Source organism: Callorhinchus milii, unplaced genomic scaffold (assembly GCF_018977255.1).
Source record: "Callorhinchus milii isolate IMCB2004 unplaced genomic scaffold, IMCB_Cmil_1.0 Scaffold5, whole genome shotgun sequence".
Lineage (NCBI taxonomy): Eukaryota > Metazoa > Chordata > Chondrichthyes > Chimaeriformes > Callorhinchidae > Callorhinchus > Callorhinchus milii.
Genome location: NW_024704746.1, coordinates 1,368,781 through 1,391,918, shown reverse-complemented (window position 1 = coordinate 1,391,918; position 23,138 = coordinate 1,368,781). Strand labels below are relative to the sequence as shown.

Sequence of the window (23,138 nt, the reverse complement as noted above, 5' to 3'; positions counted from 1 at the left end):
AAGAGGCAGCACAGACACGGTGGGCTGAATGGCCTTCTTCTGGGTTGTAAATCTCTGTGGTTCTATGGAGACGGATGGAATTTACAATCAAGAAAAAGGGTAACAATAGTAATAATAATAATAATTCCTGCATTTGATTTGGCACCTTATCACGTCATCGAGACGTCTCAAGGCGCTTCACAGAATATGCTGTAAAGTGGAGTGACTGGTGTATCTTGTGGGCAAAACGCGGCAGCCAATTACACACAGCGCTGTGGAGTTGAACTGACAAAGGTGGTTTGGGGATAGAACGTTGTAACATGGCCAAAAATGTCCAGCTGTTACCACGAACAGCTACGCAAAGCAAACTGTAGGAAGCTCTGAGATACAGGGTCCCAGCGAGTGCAGAGTCAGGGCCTCAGTGTTCGTGCCCGCCAGGCTGGGATCACAGCGTGGAGGCTGCCAGGGATTTACAACATTTTCCCGCAATTGTGTTGCAATGTAGCGTAGTTCCGGGCCTAATCCAGAGTAGCGTGTCATTAGTCACTGGCGTGTGTTTGTTATCCGCTCTGCAGCCCTGTTCTGAACCACAAGGTCAGATAATTGCATTCGTTCATGCAAATGGGCGAAATGTAGGTTGATTATCTGCCTGTCTTCAGTAGGATGTTAAAAGACTTCAGCAAGGCTGTTTGCTGAGGAAAGATTAAGGTCTCACGGGAACAATTACCACCCTCTTAAACCCCAGTGTCTGTAGGCTTTCTGGCTCATTCCGTGATTTAATCTGTCTCTATAGCAGGTGTAGTAATGAGATAAAGGAAAGCTGAGGGTGTTTATTGACTGCTTTATGTACAAACCACCAACAGATCGACTAATATGACTGGGCAGCACAACTGGCAGGAAATTTTACCCTTTACGCACTGGTGGCTTTCCTCCTGTGCTTTTCTGCCTCAAGCCGTACGTTTCACAACCATCTGCTAAGTGCTGGAGATGCAAACATTCTCCAATCCACATTTTGCTGCCCACCAGCCTCCTGCACATCCCTCCTCTCAGACCCTTTGTTATGGTGCTATTATTTAGGTTGCAATTTTATTTGTACCGTTTGATGGCTTTTTTTGGGGGGGAAATGATGTAATTATATATAAAGTACAAATGGTGGGTTAGGCTGGAAAGCCATGCGGGGTCGAGGAGGTCAGCTTGCCTCTCGCCCCTGGGACAGAGGTGGTGGGTTCAAGCCCCACATCAGCACCTGAGCTCAGGATCGAGGTGGGGGGAGAGAGAGCACTGCATTCTCAGAGATGCCGTCCTTCGGGTGAGATGTTAAAGCGAGCTTCCCAGTCTGTGCCTGTTCGGGTGGAGGTCAAAGATACCACACGCTATTCGAAAGCAGAAGGGAGTTTAGATTCTCTCTCCTGGTGTCCTGTCTAATCCCCCAGATACAATCTGTCATTCACTGCATGGCTATTTGTGGGAGCTTGCTGTGAGCAAATTGGCTGCTGCATCCATTTACACTTTCCATTTCCAATGGTGAAGCACTTTCAGGTTCATGTGTTAATGGGTTAAAAGCAAAGGCAAGGATTATTTATTATTAACAGCAGTTATATTAAACAGAGAAGGTTCACTTGCTGCAGGCTGCTTACTGCAATTGATGGATCTGGGAGTGCGAATGACAGGAATCCTGGACTGAGACAAGTGAACTAATCACAGTCAGTGTGTTTAAGTAGTGGGAAGCACTGGGATTCAAACCCCACTGCTCCTACCACCGGAGCGCTCAAATAGCACTTATTTTACGCTATGTAGTTTTTTAACCAGGGAGTTCCTTTTACCAACAATCCACCTAGTCAGTTGTCATACGACCAAGTGGTGACTATCTTCCTCGTAAGTGGGGTATTCTAGGAGCTGAACTGGCTCCAAAGTGACGTGTTTATCAATGGAATGTCAGAATCGAGTCAGTCCTCTGTGACAATCTCTAGTCCAGTTCCTGAAACAGCCAGATCCGTAGTATTGCAGGGCACTCACTGCTGATGACAGCCCAGCCCAGCTCAGCCTGGCTCATCGTCAGGATTTGGAAGGCTAGACCAGTCACTGAGGGCAGGGATTCACCTCACTCAGCTCCTGTTAACTCAGGAGTTAATGACAACAACAACTTGCAATTATATAGCACCTTTCACACCGGCCGGCATCTTGGAGCGCTGAACAGTGGCAGAGGCCGATGATTTCATGGCTGTTTCTGTTCGTTTTGACCTGCAGGTGATAGCCGACACCAACATTACTGCAATCGCAAGTCAGCTCGAGAATATCTCACCTGGGCCCAACTTGAGCTCCCCGTCCGACGTCCAGACAGAAGAGACAGAGTGAGTGTGGGTCAGCATGTGTGTCTGTCTGCGTGTGTGCGGAGCAACATAAGAATTGCAAGATGAAAGAAGACCAAGGTTCATCCAGTTCATCTTTCACCCTCCTGGCTTGACATGTTGTGTCCCAAACTACGTATATAAACACTATCCCAAGATATTATTTTCCAAAAGAAAAATCTATTTAATTTGCTTTCGAAAAAAATCAGCACGTGTGAGAGGTTACGAATGAACTGTTTTATTCTTTTATCGTTGCAGACCTCCGCAGTACAAAATCATCATGTTAGAGAAGGGTCTGGATGGTTTAGGGTTCAGTATTGTGGGAGGATTTGGAAGCCCCCACGGAGATTTGCCGATATACGTAAAGACTGTGTTCAGTAAGGTATCTATCCAGATTCATTGTCAATGGCTTTGCTTTTACTCGTGCATTCCACCAGAGGGAAGCAGTGGTATTCGCTGCAGATGTTACTGTCTTCAATGCAATAACTGCTCAGGTTTAGCATTCATTACGTTCTCTGAGTTGTCTTCTCTCGCGTTCGTTCACTCCTCGACAAATAACGCTGTTGATGGTTTGTGGTGATCTACCTGTTGAGGCGTACGTTGTACATCCCGGGACCCTCCTCGATAAAGAGTATGTTTCTCCTGGTGTCCTGGCCAACAATCACCCCGGATACAATCAGTCACTGACTTCATGGCTGTTTGTGGGACTTTCCAGTGCCCAAATTGGCTGCCGAGATCACTCACAAAGTACACAGTCACTACACTTTACAGTAAATTCTACAAAGTGCTTTGAGACGTGCTCCTGACTTTAAAGATGCAATATCGAATGAAAGGATTGTTATTATAATTATTATTAATAAATCAGAAAGCCCTTCACAGAGAGATGGCACAGGCACAATGTGCCCGATGAATCTCCCTCAGTGCTGGAAACATCCTCTCGCTGTCAGCTAAAAGTGAGAATGCAGTTGGTCTGCTCGTTCCTCACTCCCTCCTTCCCATCACTATGGAGTCCTGTAGCTCAGTGGTTAGAGCACTCGCCTCACAAGTGAGAGACCTGAGTTCGATTCCCGGGTCAAGGCAAAACCTTAGGCAAGTTTCCTTACACCACACACACTCCTCTGTTTATCCAGCAGTAAGTAGGAACCAGGTTGTTAGTCGATTGGTGGATTGCTAATTGGGAGTAATATTCCCTCAAAAAAAATGCGGTCACTTAATCCACGGCTGTTTGTGGGACACTGCAGTGCACAATTGGCTGCTGCGTCTCACCCACAAAATATAGTCATTTCATGTTAGAATATATCCTGTGAAGGGCTTTGAGATGCCTCAACGAGGTGATAAGGAACGATATCAAATGCAAGGATTATTATGATTATTGTTAAGCAGGGCTGATCGCGAGTCAGTTGTATATTGTTTTTCCCTAGGGAGCCGCGGCAGATGACGGCAGATTGAAGCGAGGTGACCAGGTGTTAGCCGTGAATGGGGAGAGTCTGGAGGGCGTCACTCACGAGCAGGCGGTGGCTATCCTCAAACGCCAAAAAGGGACTGTGACTTTAACAGTGTTGTCGTGAGTTCGGTCACGTGGGTGCAAGGAGATGTGGGGGGTTGGGGGGGGGCGCGGTGTGGGAGTGGGGGGCGCAGTGTGGGGGGTGGGGGGAGCGTTGTGGTTGGTCAGGAACCTCTGCTTAAATTCGTCCAGAACACAGTGGGGTCCAAAATGCGACGTTTCTACATAAAATTCCCGTTCACCGGCAGCTCCTGTCGGAACAGAGTTCCTTCCCGCGGGTCAGTGTGACGTAATTCCTGTTAGCGGACGGAAGGAGCCCCCAAACAATCTCCCCCCGTCCCCCCACCACACACCCCATCCATCCCCCATCCACTTCCTTGCATAAGAAACACCGCAAATTAGGCCCAAAATATCACAACCCCAGAAGCAGCAAAGCCAACGTTTTCGACAGTTGTGATTTCAGCAAAATGGTGATCTGATCATTCTTCTGTATTTTGTGGCAGCCAAACTCTGTATGTTACTGATGGCCTGTTGGTACGGTGTGTGGTGGAGGAGTGGGGGAGGAGAAGTGTACTGAAGTTATTTGCTGTGTGTGTCAATCACTGTGCTTTTTGACTTGCGAAAAACTGCTTATTAGTTCTACAAACGCAGCTTCTCAAAGCAATCTTTTACTCACCAAGTGCTTTCATATTTAAAGCATATCATTATAGAAGATTGTCAGTCTTTCTGGATCGAGAGTGCCTAAGCTTTAACTGGATACGCAATGTTCTAGCTTTGTAAATGAGTCGTGTGAAATACTCACCACCGGTCGGAGTTTAACCTTATTCTGCTTTTTATTAATGATATTTTAAACCTCTTCATTGGTCTGTGTGTTTTATAACCATTTTTAATTTAATTTTGATATAGTGTGTTTTTTGTAAAAATATAAGAATTTCCGTCATTATTAATAATTCCACTCGATATAACGCCTCATATCGGTGAGACGGCACAAAGCCCTTTCATGGGATTAGACTGTATAGTGTAGTGACTGCATATTTTGCAGGCGGAAGGATTCAGGTGTGCTAGCATTTTGCGTGGCTTAAAATTTAGCGGCTCGCGGAAAACAAACAAATAAAAATTCTCCTCCCCCTTCCCCTCTCAAAAAAAAGACTATGCCAAATATCGTGCTTCTTCTCATTTACCGAAGAAAAAAACAGAATAAAGTTAAGTTCTCTGCGTGTTTGACTGTCATGTTGCCAGGATCTGTCTGTGGGTCATGCTCTCATCACCTTGTGACCCGCCCCAATGTCTCCTTGACTCTTCCCAAACTTTGATTAGCCAGAATATATTTGTTGTACCTTCACCCAGAACTTTCAGTTTATAGTTTTTGAGAAATAATGGTAAAACTATATATATATATTAGAGAGATAAAATATAAAATGCTGGTCCAATTTAATTGCACAGTGATTTTTATTTCTTTCCATTGTGTTTTTAATTTGATGTGAAACCGATAGCAACTACTGTGTGTGGCGGAGAAATAAGGTGTGTGTCCCTGGTGGAATTCAGGTGGCAGAATAAAACACTACCTGTTTGAATTCAACTCGTCTTGTTGTCTTGAAAAAGGGGCAGCCTGGAAATACTCGAGGCCTGTAAGCCTATTGTTTAGAGCACTCGCCTCGTAGTTCGATTCCCATGTGTCAGTTTCCTTACTTCACACGCCTGTTTATCTGGCAGTAAGTTGGAATTTGGTTATCAGTTACTTTCCAGGAGTAATCATCTCTTCAAAAAAATATATAATAGTAATAATTTAGTCACTCAATCCCTGACTGTTTGTGGGACTGCTGTGCGCCATTGACTGCCACGTTTCGCCCACAAAGTAAACCAGTCACTCCACTTCACAGTATATTCTGTGAAGTGCCTTGAGACGTCTCTAAGACGTGATAAGGCACGACATCAAATTAGCATTATTATTATTAGCTTAGCATTATTATAACCATCCACTTCTGATGTTTTGTGCCACACTCCTCCCTCTTGTAACATTGCCCCAATGTCGGAAGAAACAAAAAAGAGTAAAGTTAAATTTGCTGCATGTTTGTTTGTCCTGTTGCCTGATCACAGCGACAGTCCAGCACGCACCCTCCCACTCACGTCACAATGCTGCGTTCGATGCCAGCACTGGCCCAGCTCTTACCTGTGATGAATCATGTTTCTGTGAGGCTACGAGAGCTCAGCTCACACCCCAGAGAGAAAGAGAAACACTTTATCTTTCTCCTGAATGTCCCTAATTGTTTCACACCCCACACACACACACACTTCCACCATAGGTCAAGTACAAAATGATTAAGAGCAAGGTGTGGTCCAACCCATCGTGAGCCATTAATCAGCCGGCTTCGGTCACAGTAAATTATCCGTTCCAGCAATCCTTCACCCGGCTTCTCTTCATTTCTACAAGGGCAATATTCCATTGTGTCTCGGATATAGCTTTAACTTTGTAACTTCTTAAATCACAACGAAACCAAAGTGTACGTGCGGGCATTCACTTTGTTGGCCAAAAGAGCAGAACGTTCAGAACACCCTTGGCTCTCTGCCGGAGCTCTCCCCCTCATTCCATTTTGATTCCCTCCAGAACACACGCCACACCCACCATTCTCCCATCACACCATCGAGCTGTTTTTTTTTCAAATCAGTCCCAGTGCCAGGAGTTCTGAATCAGTTGCAGTTTGTGGGTGTGTAGTGGAGCTGGGGAGACTGGTGAAGAGGGCATTGGAGTAGTCAAGGCAGGAGGTGACTAAGACACGGACAAAGGTTTCGGACCTTTTGGCACCAACAACAATGACTACAGATTACATTTGTAAAATGCCTTTCACGTCAGGAGGACGTCCCAAGGCACCAGACGTCTTGTCTCGTATCATTGGTGAACCTTTGAGCTGTTGGTGTTTCTCGCACTCAGATTCTCAGCCACATGGGCTCGACATTACACTGATACACAGAGAACTATTATGTTCACCAAAACCGGTGATAACGCAGAGCTCTTGGTGTCATTGCCATGAACTAAATGAGAATTTTTTTTAAATCAATGAGATAGATTCTTTTAAAAGACTGTGGTCTTTCAGTGTAGTGCTGGGCTTAATAAAAAATAATATAATCATTTGCACAATTAATTTGTATCATTAATATAAATGCTGGGTGAGTGTTGTATTGTTGGAGGCATTATCTTTCAAGTGAGATATTACTCAGTTTCATCTTGCCTGTGCCTGTTCAAGTCGGACGTTACAGTTCCTATGGGGGGGAGGGTAAACAGAGGAGAGAATTTTCTTTTAATTAAATTAATTACACTAATTCTTTATAAAGTTTCCTTAACCCTCTCTCCAATAATAATTATCCTTATATTTGATTCAGTGCCTTTCACATTAGGAGGACCTCTCAAAGTGCTTCAGAGGATATGCTGTAAAGTGGAGTGAGTGGTGTATTTTGTAGGTGGATGTGGCAGTCAATTTGCATGCAGCAACGAAGTGAAAGACCAAACTTATCCTGGGGATTGTTGGCCAGGACACCTTAGAAAAATTGTGGATGTTTTAACATCCATCTGAACAGGCACAGACCTCTGCATTAACATCTCATCCAAAAGGCAATGTAACACTGCACTGGGGTGCCAGCGTGGCCTTGACTATGAGTTATCAGGAAAGGTGGTTGAGGCCAGGACACTGGGACTCAATTAAAAAAAACAGCTTGATATTATGATGGGATGACAGTAGGATGGATGTTCTGGAAGGATGAGATCAAATGGGCCAAAGGGCCTTCTTCATCCAAACCTGTCTTGTGATCTTGTTACACCCCCAATGGTGTTAATAAATTGGTTGTGACAACTCCCGACTGTGAGAAAAATGGGCTAAAATTATTTTGTAGTGCAAAATATATTTTAATGTCGCTGATAATCAGGTGAAGCAAATTACCTTTTTCCCCCCAAGAACTATGCTTTTTAAACGACATGCGTTTCGAAGACAAAAGGCTGGAAACTGAGCTCATCTGTTTGCCCTCTCCCTCCCCCACCCAACCCTCACCCCCAAAATAAAAATCACAACAGGCAGGGAGAACATGACGTAAATACATCAATCCAAATGCATAGGAAACAGCACTCAAAGGTCAGCACAGAATATATTTAAAGCAATGATTAATTTGTAACAGGAGCTCTGTGCGACACAATAATACCTAGAGCCATCTCCACACTTTGCAGTGAATTCCACATTAGGGTCTAAAATGCCATAACCACAACAAGTTGGGTTTATGTAGCGCCTTTCACGTTAGAGGACGTCCCAATGCACTGAACAGTGAAGGGTTTGTACCCGGGCTGGGGGTTGGAATCAAGAGGGGTGGAGGGTAAGGGGGGTTGGAGGTGGAAGGATAACCAAAGGCGCGGTCAAAGAAGAAGGTCTTTCTTAATTGACGACGACGATTTCTTCATTGAGGAATTGCAAGTGGGGTATTCTTACAGAAATACGTCACAGCAACCGCGGGAACTCTGCTTTGCTTCGGAGGGCTTGCCAACCAGTCGGCATGATTCAGGTGAGAAATTCCTGCTTGATTTGTCCGCATTCTGTACCCCACTGCGGATATTCTGGATCATTTTGCCCACAAAATACATAGTCAATTCATTTTACAGTAAAATCTGTGAAATGCTTTGAGATCTCTCAATGACCTGATAAAGTGCTATATCAAATACAAGGATTCCTATTGCGGTAAAAGTCACATAAGTCTGATCTGTATAAATCGTACAATCATCCAAGTACCGTTCAATAGTTTATATTCTATTCAAGTTTGATATAACTTAGACTTTGAGTAAATCATATTAAATGTAGGTCCCAACTGATACAGTTTATTGTATCATTAAATGCAGGTATCGTGAGGTGTAATTTAATCCTTACATTGTGCATTATCACATCTCCCAGACGTCTGAAAGCGCTTCACAGAATATACTGTAAAGTGAAGTGACTGTATACTTTGTGGGCGAAACGCAGCAGCCAGTTGTGCACAGCAGCGTCCCACAAACATTCGTGGATTGAAGTGACCAATTTATTATTGTACCTGAAATAATAAGTGGAATACAGCAGGACACATGACACAGACCTGCTGAAACCTCAGCACCATGATTCATGGTGCTACATGGCAGTTACAGTTGTCTTTGGAAACTCTTCACTGAGACTGATCTCATACTTGTTCTCATAAGCATTAGCGTGTTCCTTCGACCTGTGGCATCAAATAAAAAGACAGTGAGCGCCTTGGACTGTTCGTGACTGCTGTTTATGTAATTTTCTAAGTACAACACGGATCAGATTTTTCAACACTGTGGTAAAGTCTGAGTTGCAGTATTTCTTGACAGATTTCATCACAGGAAATGTGCAGCTGTTTCTAACAAGTCAAATGTGCTAATGAGTGCAATGAATGCTTCAGTAATTCGCTGATGCATTTGATCCGTTGAATCTGTTCTGTTAATTTTTCGGTCATGGTAAATCTTTTAATCCCACCTCCCTGCCTTTTCTCCATATCCCTTGCTTCTCAAGTGTCTATCTCCCTTTAAAATAGTCCATCAAATCTACATCCATTTCTTGAGAGGCGGTGCACTCCTATCTTAACCCTTTGTGTGAAATGTTTTCTCGTTTCACTTCTAACCACTTTAGCTCTATCTTTAAGATCACGTCCCCTTGTTTTGGAGCTAAATTCCCCACCCAGTTTCAATGTTGTTCCTTATCTTAAACATGTCAGCCAGATCACCCCTCAATCTTTATATTTATCCAAAGAGTCACTATAGATAGCTAAGTCCCTTCATTTCCATGTATTAATATAAAGAGCTGGTGTGGAAGTTCTTCAAAGCTGGTGCCTTGGGTATAAAGTTGGACATCCAAATCTGACCACGACTGTCTCCAAATGGGATCTGATCAGCATTCGACACACTTCAGAAGTACTTCCTTGCATTTATACTCAAGCTCCCTTGCTATAAAGTTTGATCCATTTGCTCCTGTTAATCCTGTGAACTAATGCAGTAATTGGTGGGGTGGTCCTAGCTGGATAACCAGCGGGAAGCTTGCCAGACAGTGCTCCCAATGGCACCGTTGTGGGTATTTTGCTGGTTAATCTCCAGCAGTTATCCCCGCAATGCACGCTCTGGTGTCCCACAATCTTTGGCTCTCACCAACCTGTGCTGCCTCCACTTCTATCAAAGAAACATTTCCAATGCAGGTGTGGAACTCTGAGCAATTTGATTTGGATGCTCTTATGGCAAAGTCTGAGTTGCGGTATTTCTTATGTCTAATTTGTGCTATGGCTTGACATTGGCAGGAAATTGATGAGTTTCTAACATGTCAAATGCACTAGCGAGTGCAATCAATGGTTTATAATGGGTCTGTGTGCGTGTGTGTGTGACTGTGTGTGTCGGATACCCGGCTGATCGAACAAACTTGTGGTAAAGACCAGCAGCCCATTAGTCTTTCTGATTGCTCACTGCACCTCTGAAGTACCTTAACTTCCTTTGCCTCTCTGTGTTGACTTTTCTTTGTTAAACACAAAAGTCCTGGCTCTGACGCTATGTGATGGGAATGCACCTTCTTAAGCAGAGCTGGCAACAGTCACAGCAACAGGGAAAACATTAACCACTGACTCACCTCACAGGATCTGTGGAAGACATGGTTTCGGTCAGTTTTGTTCCATTAATATTTGCATAATCGGCTTGACCTGTGGGTGGCTCCAGATCAATACTCTCACTGCGCAAAGGAAAACAAAAAACAAATGGTCAAATAAAGCTCAGTTTTAACAGCCCATCCCTAAACTGTTCAAGTGCACTTTTCTGTTTAATTTGCACAAAATAATGCTTTTTTTTTGGTCATGCAGAAACCCATAACCGTGCTTTAGAGTATCCAAACCAAACAGAGTTCCATGCAACTCACCAATGTATGGAAATTCCTGAGATATCACTCTCTCCCTGGTGAGGTACATCCTGCTTATCTAATTCCAGAGAGTATTAGGTGCAGGATGGCGAGAGCCAAAGCTTAGGGACCCCAGAGCATGCGTTGGGGTAACTGCTGGTGTCTAACCAGATAAAACTGCAGCTTGTCCAGCTAGAACCACCCTACCCGTTAGGGCTTTGGCTTCTGCCATTAATGGAAGCTGAATGGGAGAATTCCCTGCTCTCAGTGACTGGTCGGCCCTTCTGGGTCCTGCTGATGAGCCAGGCCGGGCTGTGCTGTCATCAGCAGTGGGTGCCCTGGAACACTGTGGACCCTCCCGGCTCAGGAACTGGACCAGAGGTTGGCTCGATTCCAACATTCCAATGCCAGGCAGGTCACCTTGGAGCCAGTTCAGCTCCGAGGAGATCCAGCTTATCTCCCCCACCTCCAAATCTCACCCCCCTCCCCACCCCCGAGGATAGCTCAATAGAATAAATACAAAATAAATTCAATAAAAACAAAACCCTCAAGCCATATTACAATGTTCCCATGTTAGTGTTATTTGGCTTCAGAGTTTTAAAGTTATGGAAACTTTAGACAGTGCTCGCAAACATGGGAAGTGTAGAATTAAGTAGCACTTAATGGCTATCTAACAAGTTAATGGTTATCTAACAAGTTAACGGCTGTCTAACAAGTTAACGGCTATCTAACAAGTTAATGGATATCTAACAAGTTCATAGTCCTGCACAGATTATGAATTTGAACTCAATTAATTGGGCATTTCTGGTATTTTCGATGTTTTGTGCTACGAATGCTGTTTTTTATGCTGTGGGTTAGCAATCTTCTGATTTACGGGATAAGGTTTAAGCAGGAGTAAATTCCCAAACCTATGGGTTGCCAGCACCTTAGGATCTCCTTGATGTGAAAGGCCCAATGCAAATGTAATTTGTTGTTGTTGTTGGCCTCACCAGTGTCTGCTTGTTCAGGAGGATGTCAAAGATCCCCCGACACCATTCAAAATGAGAGGGGAGTTTACCTCCCACTCCCCACCCTTCTCCCCTTGGTGTCTTGGCAAACAATCCCCCGCCCCAAATAAAAATGGGCCATTCACTTCATGTCTGTATGTGGAGGATGATGTTGTGTGCAAATTGGCTGCCACGTTTGCCCAAAAATGCACAGTCACTACACTTCATAGGAGATAAACTGTGAAGTGCTTTGAGACATCTCAATGTCCTAGTATCAAATGTTAGGATTATTATTATAATACTGACCAGATCATTATTATTATAACACTGATGTTTGCACTTTCACAGCAAAATAATCTGATTAACCATTAGTTGAATCACCTGTGGTGTAATATTCTATGATTCTATCCCGCACATTCTCTCTGAGGGAGTAGAGAGAATGTCATCCTAAAAATGATAGAAATCGTTACTCTCCTCTCCCAGCTCACCCCACCCCACGTACAGATGTTTGCAGACAAAATCATGGACAATTATATAGAAAGGATCAGGAACTTACTGGGAATTTTTGCACCACATTTTGTTGACTATAAATCCAATGAAACAGAGAAACAGGAAGACAACGACCGCTATGATCCCTGTCAGCCAGGGTTGTAGCACCCGTCTTGGCTGCTGTTTATTCTCACCTGCTGAAGAAAAATGCACTTAAACAACAACTTGCACTTACACAGTGCCCCTCGCGCAGGGTAGGGTCCCAGAGCGTTTGACAGTGGCGGAGCACGGCACCGGGCTGGGGTGGTAGGTGGGGGTGGGGGGTGAAGTGACCCGGTTTAAAGATGAAGGTCTTCAGGTGAGTCCTGAAGATGGGGAAGGAGATGGAAGGCAGAGGGATTGAGGGAGAGGGTGCAAGAGTTTCAGGGCATAGATGCTGAAAGGGCAGCCTCCTTTGGTGGAACGATGGGCATGTGGGACAAGCAGGAGGCAGAGCCAGCCAAGCCCTTATTTGAACATTTATTTCCAGATCAATGGCCTCTCTATCGCTTGTGTCATTGGTTTAGCTCCCGTCTGCTTTATGATTTAGTTGAAAGTTAAGGATCAACTAACTTCCCTGCCCTGAAATATTTACCCATTGGAGTGTCTTACAATGATTAGAGAACTCTCCTTCTCAAAGAATCACACCTACGTTTCTTTTACAAACACATTGCTTAAAATAGTTCCTTTCCAGTAAATTGCCGAAGAAGTGTGTCGTAATCTATGTTCTTTTTGTCTCCTGGCCAAAAGAAACTGAACGCAGCCCTACTTTTGGAAGCTTCCTGTTAAATATTATGGTTTAAAACCAGTTATATTGGGTGGGAATATTACATGGAATCTATAGCACTTAATCAAGCCATTTGACCCAACTAGTCCGGCCTGGCATTTAAATGTGTCTATCACAGTCTGGCTGACATTCCAGTACGCAAGGGTTCAGCCACCAGTGAATCAAACCCAGGTCCTCTCGCTTGTGAGACAAGCACACTAGCCTCCACATTTGTATACTACAAATGTAACTATTATTATTTGCATTAATATTATTATTTTTGTTAATATTATTATAAAATTTCAAAGATTTCTCAAAGCAGGATTTCACAGCAAAGTTTAATGACTCTGTATCTGTATCTTGTAGATGAGATGATAAAATGTGGTCTGTTTGCCTGTGGAGGTGGACCTTAAGATCCCATGTTGTCCGAGCCAACAATCTCCAGAATCTTGAAACCTAACCTGTTCAGCCAGACTCTGACTATAACGCTTCTATTGTTCTGCTGAAATTCTCAGGAATGTAATATTCAAAGACTGAGAATTAAATTACTTTATTGCACTTTTTAAATATTTGTGGCTTTGCCCACAAAACGCATACACAGTCACACCACTTTACAGTAAAATCCTGTGTAGCGCCTTGAGAGGCCTTGACGGAGTGATGATGATAAAAGTAATCCTTACATTTGATACAGCGCCTTATCACGTCATTGAGACACCTCAAAGCGTTTCACAGAATATACTGTAAAGTGTAGTGACTGTACATTTTGTGGGCGAAACACGGCAGCCAAATGCGCACAGCAGCGTCCCACGAACAGTCATGGGTTGAGTGACCAATTACTATTTATTCATTTTGAAGGGATTATTACTCCCGGAAAGTAATCTGTGAATTGACTAACAGCTGGGTTCCTACTTATTTGTGGAGTCCTGTAGCTCAGTGGTTAGAGCACTCGCTTTGCAAGTGAGAGACCTGAGTTCAATTCCAGGCAGAGGGCGAAACCTCGGGCAAGTTTCCACACACCTAATAATAATCCCTCCAAAACCCAAAACAATAATAAATTGGTCATTTTCAATCTACGACTGTTTGTGGGACATTGCTGTGCGCAATTGGCTGCCGCGTTCGCCCACAAATATACAGTCAATTCACTTTACAGTGTGTTCTGTGAAGCGCTTTGGGACATCCTCCCGACGTGAAAAGCGCTATATCAAATGCAAGGATTATTATTATTATTATTATTACTGCTAGGTAAACAGAGGCATGTGGAGTAAGGAAACTTGCCCAAGGTTTCGCCCTACCCGGGAGTTGAACCCGGGTCTTTTCGCTTGCGAGGCAAGTGCTCTAACCAATATGCTACAGGTCTCCACACGTAGAGTGGAATGAAGTGATAAGGTGCTAGATGCTACCATTATTATTATTAATTATTATTATAAAGTCTTGAAGCAGTTCATGAGATTTCATTGCAAAGTTTAATGACTCTGTATCTATTTTGTAAGCCATTTAAAAAAACACACACAAAGATCTTGAACTTTTAAACAGTTATTTGCATTTACAGAACTTTGTTGGGATCTGTGTTGGGCAGTAGTTAGTTAAAGCGTTCAGAATTTGGTTTAGTCTCTTTCAAAATGTAACTTCCTTGCAAGCACCGACCTAGGCTGGTGTTTGCACATTTCACGCAAACAAAATCCAGTCTGCGACGATCGCAATGGATGGGCTTTTCAGTCTGACTAATCCCCCCACCACCCCCCTACTCCCCACCGCTTCCCCACAACCCCCCCCCCCACCGCCAAATATCCCACAATAGAAAAATATAGGTTCCTTTGTAACTGGGAACAAACAGCAGTGAAAGCTTCCCCACCACCACTCACTTACCTTGTTGGCCATCGACCAGCGAAACAGACGTGATCAGCACAGCACAGAGCAGTAGAAACCGTTGCTGCACCATGACTGTGAGCCTGACTATGTGCAGTTTCCCTCAGCGCACCTCCCTGTGCCAACAGGCATCAAAGTCTGGGACATTTCTACAGCCCTGGGAGATCACGCCTTCTGCGGGTGAATTATTGGACAGGCACTAGTGCTCCAATTCTGCATGCGATCATCCCACAAAATACAGTCACTCCACTTTACAGTGTATCCCGTGAAGCGCTTTGAGACGCTATATGTGGTTCATATCAGGGACTAAAGTAAACTTTTTTTTTACGAGTGGAATACTTTTTTAAAAATATTTAAGTGGAATCATTTAAATAATAATAATCTTTACTTTGAGACGTCAAAAAGACGTGATAAGGCGCTATATCAAATGCAAAGATTTTTATTACTATTATTGCTCTCTATGTGTGTGAGAGTGCGTGTGTGTGTGTGAATGTTGGGGGCAGAAAGGCAGGAAAGGAGAGAGAGAGAGAGAGAGAGAGCGGAGGTGAGGTGTGGAGTCCTTAGTATAGTGGTTAGAGCACTTGCCTCGCAAGCGAGAGGACCTGGGTTTGATTCCTGACAAAACCTTAGGCAACCTTGCTCCACACAACTCTGTTTACCTGGCAGTGATTAGGAACCTGGTTGTTAGTTGATCACTTTACAGCAGCACTGCTGTGCGCAATTGGCTTCCTCATTTCGCCCACAAAATATAGTCAATTAATTTTCTGTGAAGCGCTTTGAGACATCTCAATAACGTGATAAGGCACTCTATCAAATGCAAGGATTATTATGATAATGTTTTGACTCAGAGGCGAGAGTGCTACCAACTGAGCCAGGCTGACACACAACTAGTTACAAAACGCTGGAGACAGTCTTCATCCCATTATTGCTGGATGTGAAGCTTTGATTTGCGGGTTTGATTTATGACAGGTGTTCACGTACCTGGTTTACATTAGTCCCTGATATCGCCCACATACAGTGAAGGTTGTGCTCTGTGGAATGGAATAAGCGTTTAATTTTTAAACCTTTACAGGACCGGTTTCTGGAGTGAAGGATTAATTCCAACTAGCAGGATCCAATCTAAATCATTCATTAACATGCCTAGGCCAATATTTAAGGGACTTACCATGGTGAAAGGTTATCCCAAAAATAAGGTTAGAAAATATTAGTAATATCTTTAAATAATAACAATTCCTTGCATTTATTTTGCTCCACTCACATTGGGAGGATGTCTTCACATGATATAAGGTGTAGTAACTGTGTGTTTTGCAGGCAAATAGGACAGCCGACATGCACACAGGAATGTCATCACATTGTCAGAGATGCCGTCCAGCGTCCTGGCTGACAAACCATCAGATAAAATTGATCATTCACTTCATGGCTGTTTCTGTTTGCTCAATACAATGTGGTTGCCCTCAAGAATAAATCTAACAGGCGATGGGATGTAAACAGTCACCTGTATCAACAGAAGCTCTGAGTTCTTGGCTGAGCCTGAGACTAAGGGAGCAAAACCAAGATACAAACCTCAAGCAGCGACTACACAACTATAATGGACTTTGCCTTTTCTGTTGTAAGAGCACTCGCCTCGTAACCGAGAAGATCTGGGTTCGATTTCCGGGCAGGGCGAAACGTTGGGCAACTTTCCTTACTCCACACGTCACTTTTGTTTACCTAGCAGTAAGTAGGTACCCTGTTGTTAGTCGATTAGCAGATCGCTTTTCTGGGGGTAATAATCCCTTCCAAAAAATAAAAATATATAATAATAAATTTGGTCACTCAGTCGACCACTGTTTGTGGGATGCCTCCTTGCATAATTGGCTGCTGCGTTTCGCCCACAAAATACACAGTCAATTCACTTTACAGTGTAATCTGTGAAGTGCTTTGAGATGTCTGAATGACGTGATAAGGCGCTGTATCAAATGCAAGAATTATTATTATAAATAAAAGATGTTTGGGGTCTGTGACCTCCTCACAGTATTGCCTGTGTGTTCAGCTTCTCAGTGCAGAACAAATCGACAGACCTCAATGTTACTGTATCTGGTTTTAGTTGGGATATGTGTTCCTGTAACTGGCCAGAGGGTGTCAGTGTGCTATCTTTGCCCAAACAAATACTGTATGTGGAAAAACACAGAGCAGAAGCGAGGAATGTGGAAAATAAGTAAAATCTGCATTTTTTAGACCAATTTAATCAAGCAATCACACAGGATCAGGTGTAAATACACATGGTACAATATAGTCTTAACACCTGCCCGGCAACTCAAATGCAATCAGGTTCATTTCAAAACAGGTCCTTACTGGGAATGGATTATGTTTGAGGACACAGCCTACGAGTGGGGTAAATTCAACAAATCCGCGGAAACACTACTTCAGTAAGCGAGTGGTAGATGTATGGAACAGGCTCCTGAGGGAGACGGTGGAAGCAAAAAAACACTTTGAGACGTTTGAAAGACATAATAAGGCGCTATATAAAATGCAAGGATTATTATTATTGTTAAAAGCAAATCAGAGAGATTTATTTTAGGAAATAATATCGTGGGATACTATATATATATATATATTTGTATAGTTTGTGACCCAACATATACAAGCAACTGCCAGGACGGTGGAGGGCGAACTGGATGGACCAGTCTTTCGTCCAGCAAATCCTTATGCTCTTACGATTAAAGGCCATTTAAAAACTTGTTGCCATTTTTTGCAATTTCAAGGTAAAGTATAATCCCATAACAACTTTGAAACTTCCTCGTTATGTAGTTTGTGGATCGTTGTGGTCAACAGTGACATTACAGGTCAGTGCGGGAACTGCAGCACAGATCGGTCTCTTCATCTGAAAAAAAATCTCCACCACTGCAGTTTCTGCCTGATTTGGGATGTTGCTCTACAGCAGCAAACTGCTGAGAAACTCTCCGCTCTGTAATGTGTGCAGGAGAACTTTCTGGATCAGTACGTTTCCAGCCCAAAGAGGAAGGAAGCAGTGCTGGATCTAGTTCTGGGGAATGAAGTGGGGCAAGTGGGGCAGGTTTCAGCAGGAGCATCTGGATAACAGTGATCAGAATATCATTAGGTTTAGAATAATTATGGAAAAGGATAACAATCAATCAAAGGTAAAGACCCTCAACTGGAAGCGGGCTAACTTCAGTGAGCTAAAAAGGGACCTGGCTAACATAGATTGGAAAGAAAGATTGGCAGGTAAGACAGCAAGCGAACAATGGCAAGCCTTCCAGGGGGAGATAGTTCGGGGACAGAGCAAATACATTCCCACAAAGGGGAAAGGTAGGACAGTCAAACCTCCCTGGATGACTAAGGAAATTAGGATTAAAATAAAACAGAAAAAGGAGGTTTATTACAAATGTCAGGTCCAAAATACACAGGATAATCAAATAGAATATAGGAAGTACAGAGGAGAAATGAAAAGGGAAATAAGAGGGGCAAAGAGATTGTATGAGAACAGATTAATAGGAAACATAAAAGGGAACCCTAGGGTATTTTATAAAGAGTTAAAGGTTAGACAAAGGTAGGGTGGGTCCAATTAGGGACCCAAGTGGAAATCTTCTTGTGGAGGCAGAGGGCATTGGCTGATGTACTAAATAAGAACTTTGCAACTGTCGTCACGAAAGAAGATGATGCAACCAATGCCACAATATCGTAGGAGTGTGAACAGAAACTGGATATGATAAAAATCAACAGTACTAAAAAGGCTGTCGGTGCTCAACATAGATAAGTCACCTGGTCCGGACGGGACGCATCCCAGGTTACTGAGGGAAGCAAGGGTGGAAATAGCAGAGGCTCTGGCCACAATCTTTCAATCATCTTTGGACACTGGACTGGAAGATTGCAAATGTTACTCCCCTGTACAAAGAGGGGCAGAAGGATAAACCTGAGAACTACAGCCAATCAGCCTAACATCAGTAGCAGGGAAACTTCTGGAGACTATAATCCAGGACAATATAAATTTTCACTTAGAAAAATATAGTTTAATAAAAGACCGTCAACACGGATTTGTTAAAGGCAGATCGTGTCTGACAACCCTAATAGAATTTTTTGATGAAGTGACTGAGAGGGTGGATGAAGGTAGTGCAGTAGACGTAGCTTATCTAGATTTTCAAAAGGCATTTGACAAAGTGCCACATAAGAGACTTATAAACAAAATAGAAGCCCACGGTGTTAAAGGGACTGTGGCAACATGGATCCAGAACTGGCGAGGAGACAGAAAGCAGAGAGTAGTAGTAAACGGTTGCTTTTCTGACCGGAGGGAGGTGTGTAGTGGTGTCCTTCAGGGGTCGGTTTTGGGAACCCTGCTCTTTCTGATCTATATTAATGATCTGGACCTGGACATAGGGAGCACAATTTCCTTCTTTGCAGACAATACTAAGCCAGGAAAAGTAGTTAATGGTGAGGAGGACAGCACCAGCCTCCAAGAGGACTTAGACAGATTGGTAACATGGGCAGAAACGTGGCAGATGAAGTTTAATGTGGAGAAAGGCAAAGTGTTGCATTTTGGTAGGAAGAATGAGGAGAAGCAATATAAGCTGATGGTACAATCTTAAAGGGGGCAAATGAACAGAGAGACCTGGGGGTTCATATAGTAAATCTCTGAAGGTGGCCGGACAGGTAGATAAAGCTGTTAAAAAAGCAAACGGGATACTAGGTTTTATGTTGGATATTTATAAATTGCTGGTTAGGCCTCAGTTGGAGACTGCGATCAGTTCTGGGCACTGCACTTTAGGAAAGATGTTAGGGCATTGGAGAGGGCACAAAGGAGGTTTACCAGGATGGTACCAAGAATGAAGTACCTTAGTTATGAGGAGAGATTAGCGAAACTAGGATTATTCTCCCTCGAGCAGAGAAGATTAAGGGGGGATTTAATAGAGATTTTCAAGCTCATGAGAGGATTTGATAGGTTGAATCGGGAAAAAGTATTTCCACTGGCATTTGGGTCAGTAACCCGAGAACACCGATTTAAGATAGTTGTTAAACAGAGGGGAGGTTAGGAAAAAAAAATTCACCCAGCGAGGTGTTGGGATCTGGAATGCATTACCTGAAAGGGTGGTGGAAACCGATTCAACAACAACTTTTAAGAGAGAAGTGGATGGGTATTTGGGGAGGACAGGATTGCAGGGCTATGGAGAGAAAGCCGGTCGGTGGGATTGAGTGGGATTGTTCTTTAAGGAGCCGGTGCAGATGCCATTGGCCAAATGGCCTCTTTCTGTGCTGTATGATTCTATGATTCTAATGTGCTTTTGAGTAGGTCTCAAACCAGCTGTTCCAAGTGTGTAAAAAAGGGTCATATGAAGAAGACCTTTTCAGTCCAAAATACACAGTCACTACACTTTACAATGTATTCCTTGAAGCGCTTCTCAGTGACATGATCAGGCGCTATATACAGTCAATTCACTTTACAGTATATATTCTGTGAAGCGTTTTGAGACGTCTTGAAGATGTGACAAAGCGTTATATCAAATGCAAGGATTATTATTATTATTTGATTTCATCCTTCCAGAGTTACTCCCCATTTGAGCTTTACAGTGATGTGCGGCTGTGAATATTAAAGCTTGCTCCAAAGCAGGCAAATAACAGGGACAACAACTTAGTTTCAGCATTGCCGTGCTGTAACAACAGTAATATAATCATAACAGTCTTTGCTCCAAAGCGTCTATAACACAGTCAACACAAACCACTTTACAGTAATTACAATACAATATTACATTTGGATAGCGCCTTTCACATCGGGAGGATGTCCCAAGGTGCTATTAATACATAGGTGGCCATTCCTTAAGCCAAGAGACTCCTAACCTTATTTATCTAAAAAATCTCATTTTTAAGAGCTACCTTCTTCGGCCGGGCCTATGGTCACCCCGCCCTCCCTCTTTTCTCTCGCTCGCTTGGGGTCTAACCCTACAGCTGTCTAGCATGAGGAGCTGGTATCCTGCTGTATAAATGCAAGTTGTTGTTGTGTTTGTAGCAATCGCAGGAGACAGCCTGTGTACAACACAGCTGGAGGAGAATAACCAGTTTACCTGAAAGATTGTTGGCTGGGGCACAGCACACAGGGATTCGTTAACGTTCACCTGAATCGGCAGACAGGACCTCAGTTTGACATCTTGCGTCCTCTTTCCGTCCAAAAAGCAAATCCGTACCAATTATTGCGCCGTCTGAAATTCCCATGGTCTCACTGACACGGTGTGTGATTCCCGCAGAAGCAGAAATCAGAACAAGCTGCAGCTGATGATCATATTCCTAACTCGCTGATTAGGTTCAATGTCTTTCACCGCATTACAATAAATTAGCGTGTCTCATTGTTCCTTGTATTAACAGCTCTAGGTGTGATGTTTTTGGTTTGAGTTCAGCTTCCCTGCTCGCTCGCTCGCTCACTCGCTCGCTCACTCGTTCTCTAAACCTGAGGGACAATCACAAATTGATGGATCTTTCCCTGGAGGAGAAATTGGTTTGCCTTTTGACCTCAGGGAGGGGGGCAGAGAGAGAGGGTGACCTAATAGAGCAGCGTCAAACAGTTTTTGGCTGAGTTCCATTAGCGAGAATGAATAGAAAGGTCAGCCAATTGCGGAATATTCCAGGGAGGAAAATTAATTTAAATGACTGTGCGTGTAACAAGGCTAAATTATGTGTGTCCTCACTAATTATTGTTTTCCCACATTTTATTGCTGATATAGATTAGGTTCCTCAACAATGCTCAGCGGTGGTCCCTAGTAACTGAATCCTAATTTATTACCATATCATGACATTGTCCCAGGGAAGGTTTCACACATCTCCGGCAAATCAGGGTGTGCTATTTTCAGCAGAAAATAAAACTATTGTGTGTTTTTAACAGAATTTTGCAAATTGGATGCTTAAACCCTCTCGCCTTGTAATAATAATAATCCTTCCATTTGACATAGTGCCTTATCAATCATTGAGATGGTCTCAAAGCGCTCCACAGAATATACTGTGGGCGAAACGCATCAGCCAATTGCGCACGACAGGGTCCCACAAACAGTCGTGAGTGACCACGTTATACGTTGCTGCTTTTGTGACTAGCGTCAGTGTTACGTTACAATTCCTGTACACTGATTAGATGTTAAACCAAGGTCCTGACTGTGCCCTGTTCAGGTGGACGTTAAAGATCTCGTAACACTATTGGAAAAGAGAAGAGTTTCTCTCTCCCGGAGTCCTGGGCAACAATCCCCCAAATAAAAATTGTTCGCCCACTCCATGGCTGTTTGTGAGACATTGCTATGCACAACTTGCTACCTTGTTTTTCTGCATATACGCAGTCACTCAATGACCTAGTGATGCCAATGAAAGCACTTTGAGACGTCCTTCTAACGTGATAAGGCACTATACCAAATGTAAAGAATATTATTATTACTACTACAGTTTGTTGATAACATTTGTTAGAGCAAAGAGCTGTTCTAACCCTGAGGAAATGTCCACAGGAAGCTGCCTTTATTTCACTAAAGTCCAATTTGTTTTTTTGTGAAAAAGGGTCTTTACAAGATCCCCTGGGAGGCAAGGTGGTCGACAAAGCAAGAGCATATCTAATGCTGCCATTGTCTGCAGATCTGAGATCTTCTATTGTATATAGAAGTATTGGGAACTGACTAAAAAGGCTTAGCAAATGCTACACAAAAGGCAGGATTGATATTTGATAATGTAAGGGGAGAAAGCGTCGTTTGTTGTGATAATTTTACAGCTCAAAATTTTGCTGAAAATTGTATTAATTCAGTATTTTTAAGCTCTGAAAGAAAGGACTGTGATTGACCTATTCACCAGGGGCATGGATTTTAACAGGGAATCATTAACATTCTGCAAAGCACCGTCCTTCCCCCACCCGCCCCCCAGTTTCTCAGGCCTCTACAAGCAGATTTGAAGCTTTCAAGAGCAGAGATATTGCAGATAATAATAATAAGAAGAATTCTTGCATTTGATATAACACCTGATCACATCATTGAGACAACTTAAATCACTTCACAGAATATACTGTAAAGTGAATTGACTGTAAGGATTTTGTAGGCGAAACTTGGGAGCCAATTGTGCACAACAGCGTTACAAACAATCATGGATTAAGTGACCAGATTTTTTTAATATATATATTTAGGGATTATTACCCCCAGAAAGCAATCCAGCAATCAACTAACAATCGGGTTCCTACTTACTGCTAAGTAACAGAGGCATGTGGAGTAAAGAAACTCGCCTAACGTTTTGCCCTGCCTGGGAATCAAACCCGGGTCT

At 43.2% G+C, this 23,138-nt stretch overlaps 2 protein-coding genes across 5 annotated transcripts in view; one reads left to right on the top strand and one right to left on the bottom strand.

Annotated features, from left to right (window-relative positions):
- The window catches only part of patj (PATJ crumbs cell polarity complex component), a 149,636-nt gene extending 145,686 nt beyond the window's left edge, over positions 1-3,950 (top strand). For 2 of the 3 annotated variants that reach the window (XM_042334864.1, XM_042334862.1), the window contains exons 45-46: positions 2,227-2,330; positions 2,586-3,007. In XM_042334864.1, the coding sequence (XP_042190798.1) occupies positions 2,227-2,330; positions 2,586-2,907 (426 nt within the window). In that variant the 3' untranslated portion in view covers positions 2,908-3,007. Of the gene's footprint in view, positions 1-2,226; positions 2,331-2,585; positions 3,008-3,748 lie in introns of those variants that run through there. The other variant, XM_042334863.1, reaches the window with a different exon arrangement.
- Positions 3,951-8,862: 4,912 nt separating this feature from the next.
- Positions 8,863-15,086, bottom strand: pdzk1ip1 (PDZK1 interacting protein 1). Of its 2 annotated transcripts, none has more exons than XM_007903674.2 (4): positions 14,874-15,086; positions 12,270-12,399; positions 10,467-10,565; positions 8,863-9,054 (listed from the first exon to the last, which is right to left on the bottom strand). In XM_007903674.2, the coding sequence occupies exons 1-4, from the start codon at positions 14,944-14,946 to the stop codon at positions 8,967-8,969; spliced, it is 390 nt and encodes a 129-aa protein (XP_007901865.1). In that variant the 5' UTR covers positions 14,947-15,086; the 3' UTR covers positions 8,863-8,966. The 2 variants fall into 2 exon arrangements, with proteins under 2 accessions (XP_007901865.1, XP_007901866.1); XM_007903675.2 differs by having other exon boundaries at positions 12,270-12,396; positions 14,874-15,047.
- Between the last annotated feature and the right edge of the window lie 8,052 nt (positions 15,087-23,138).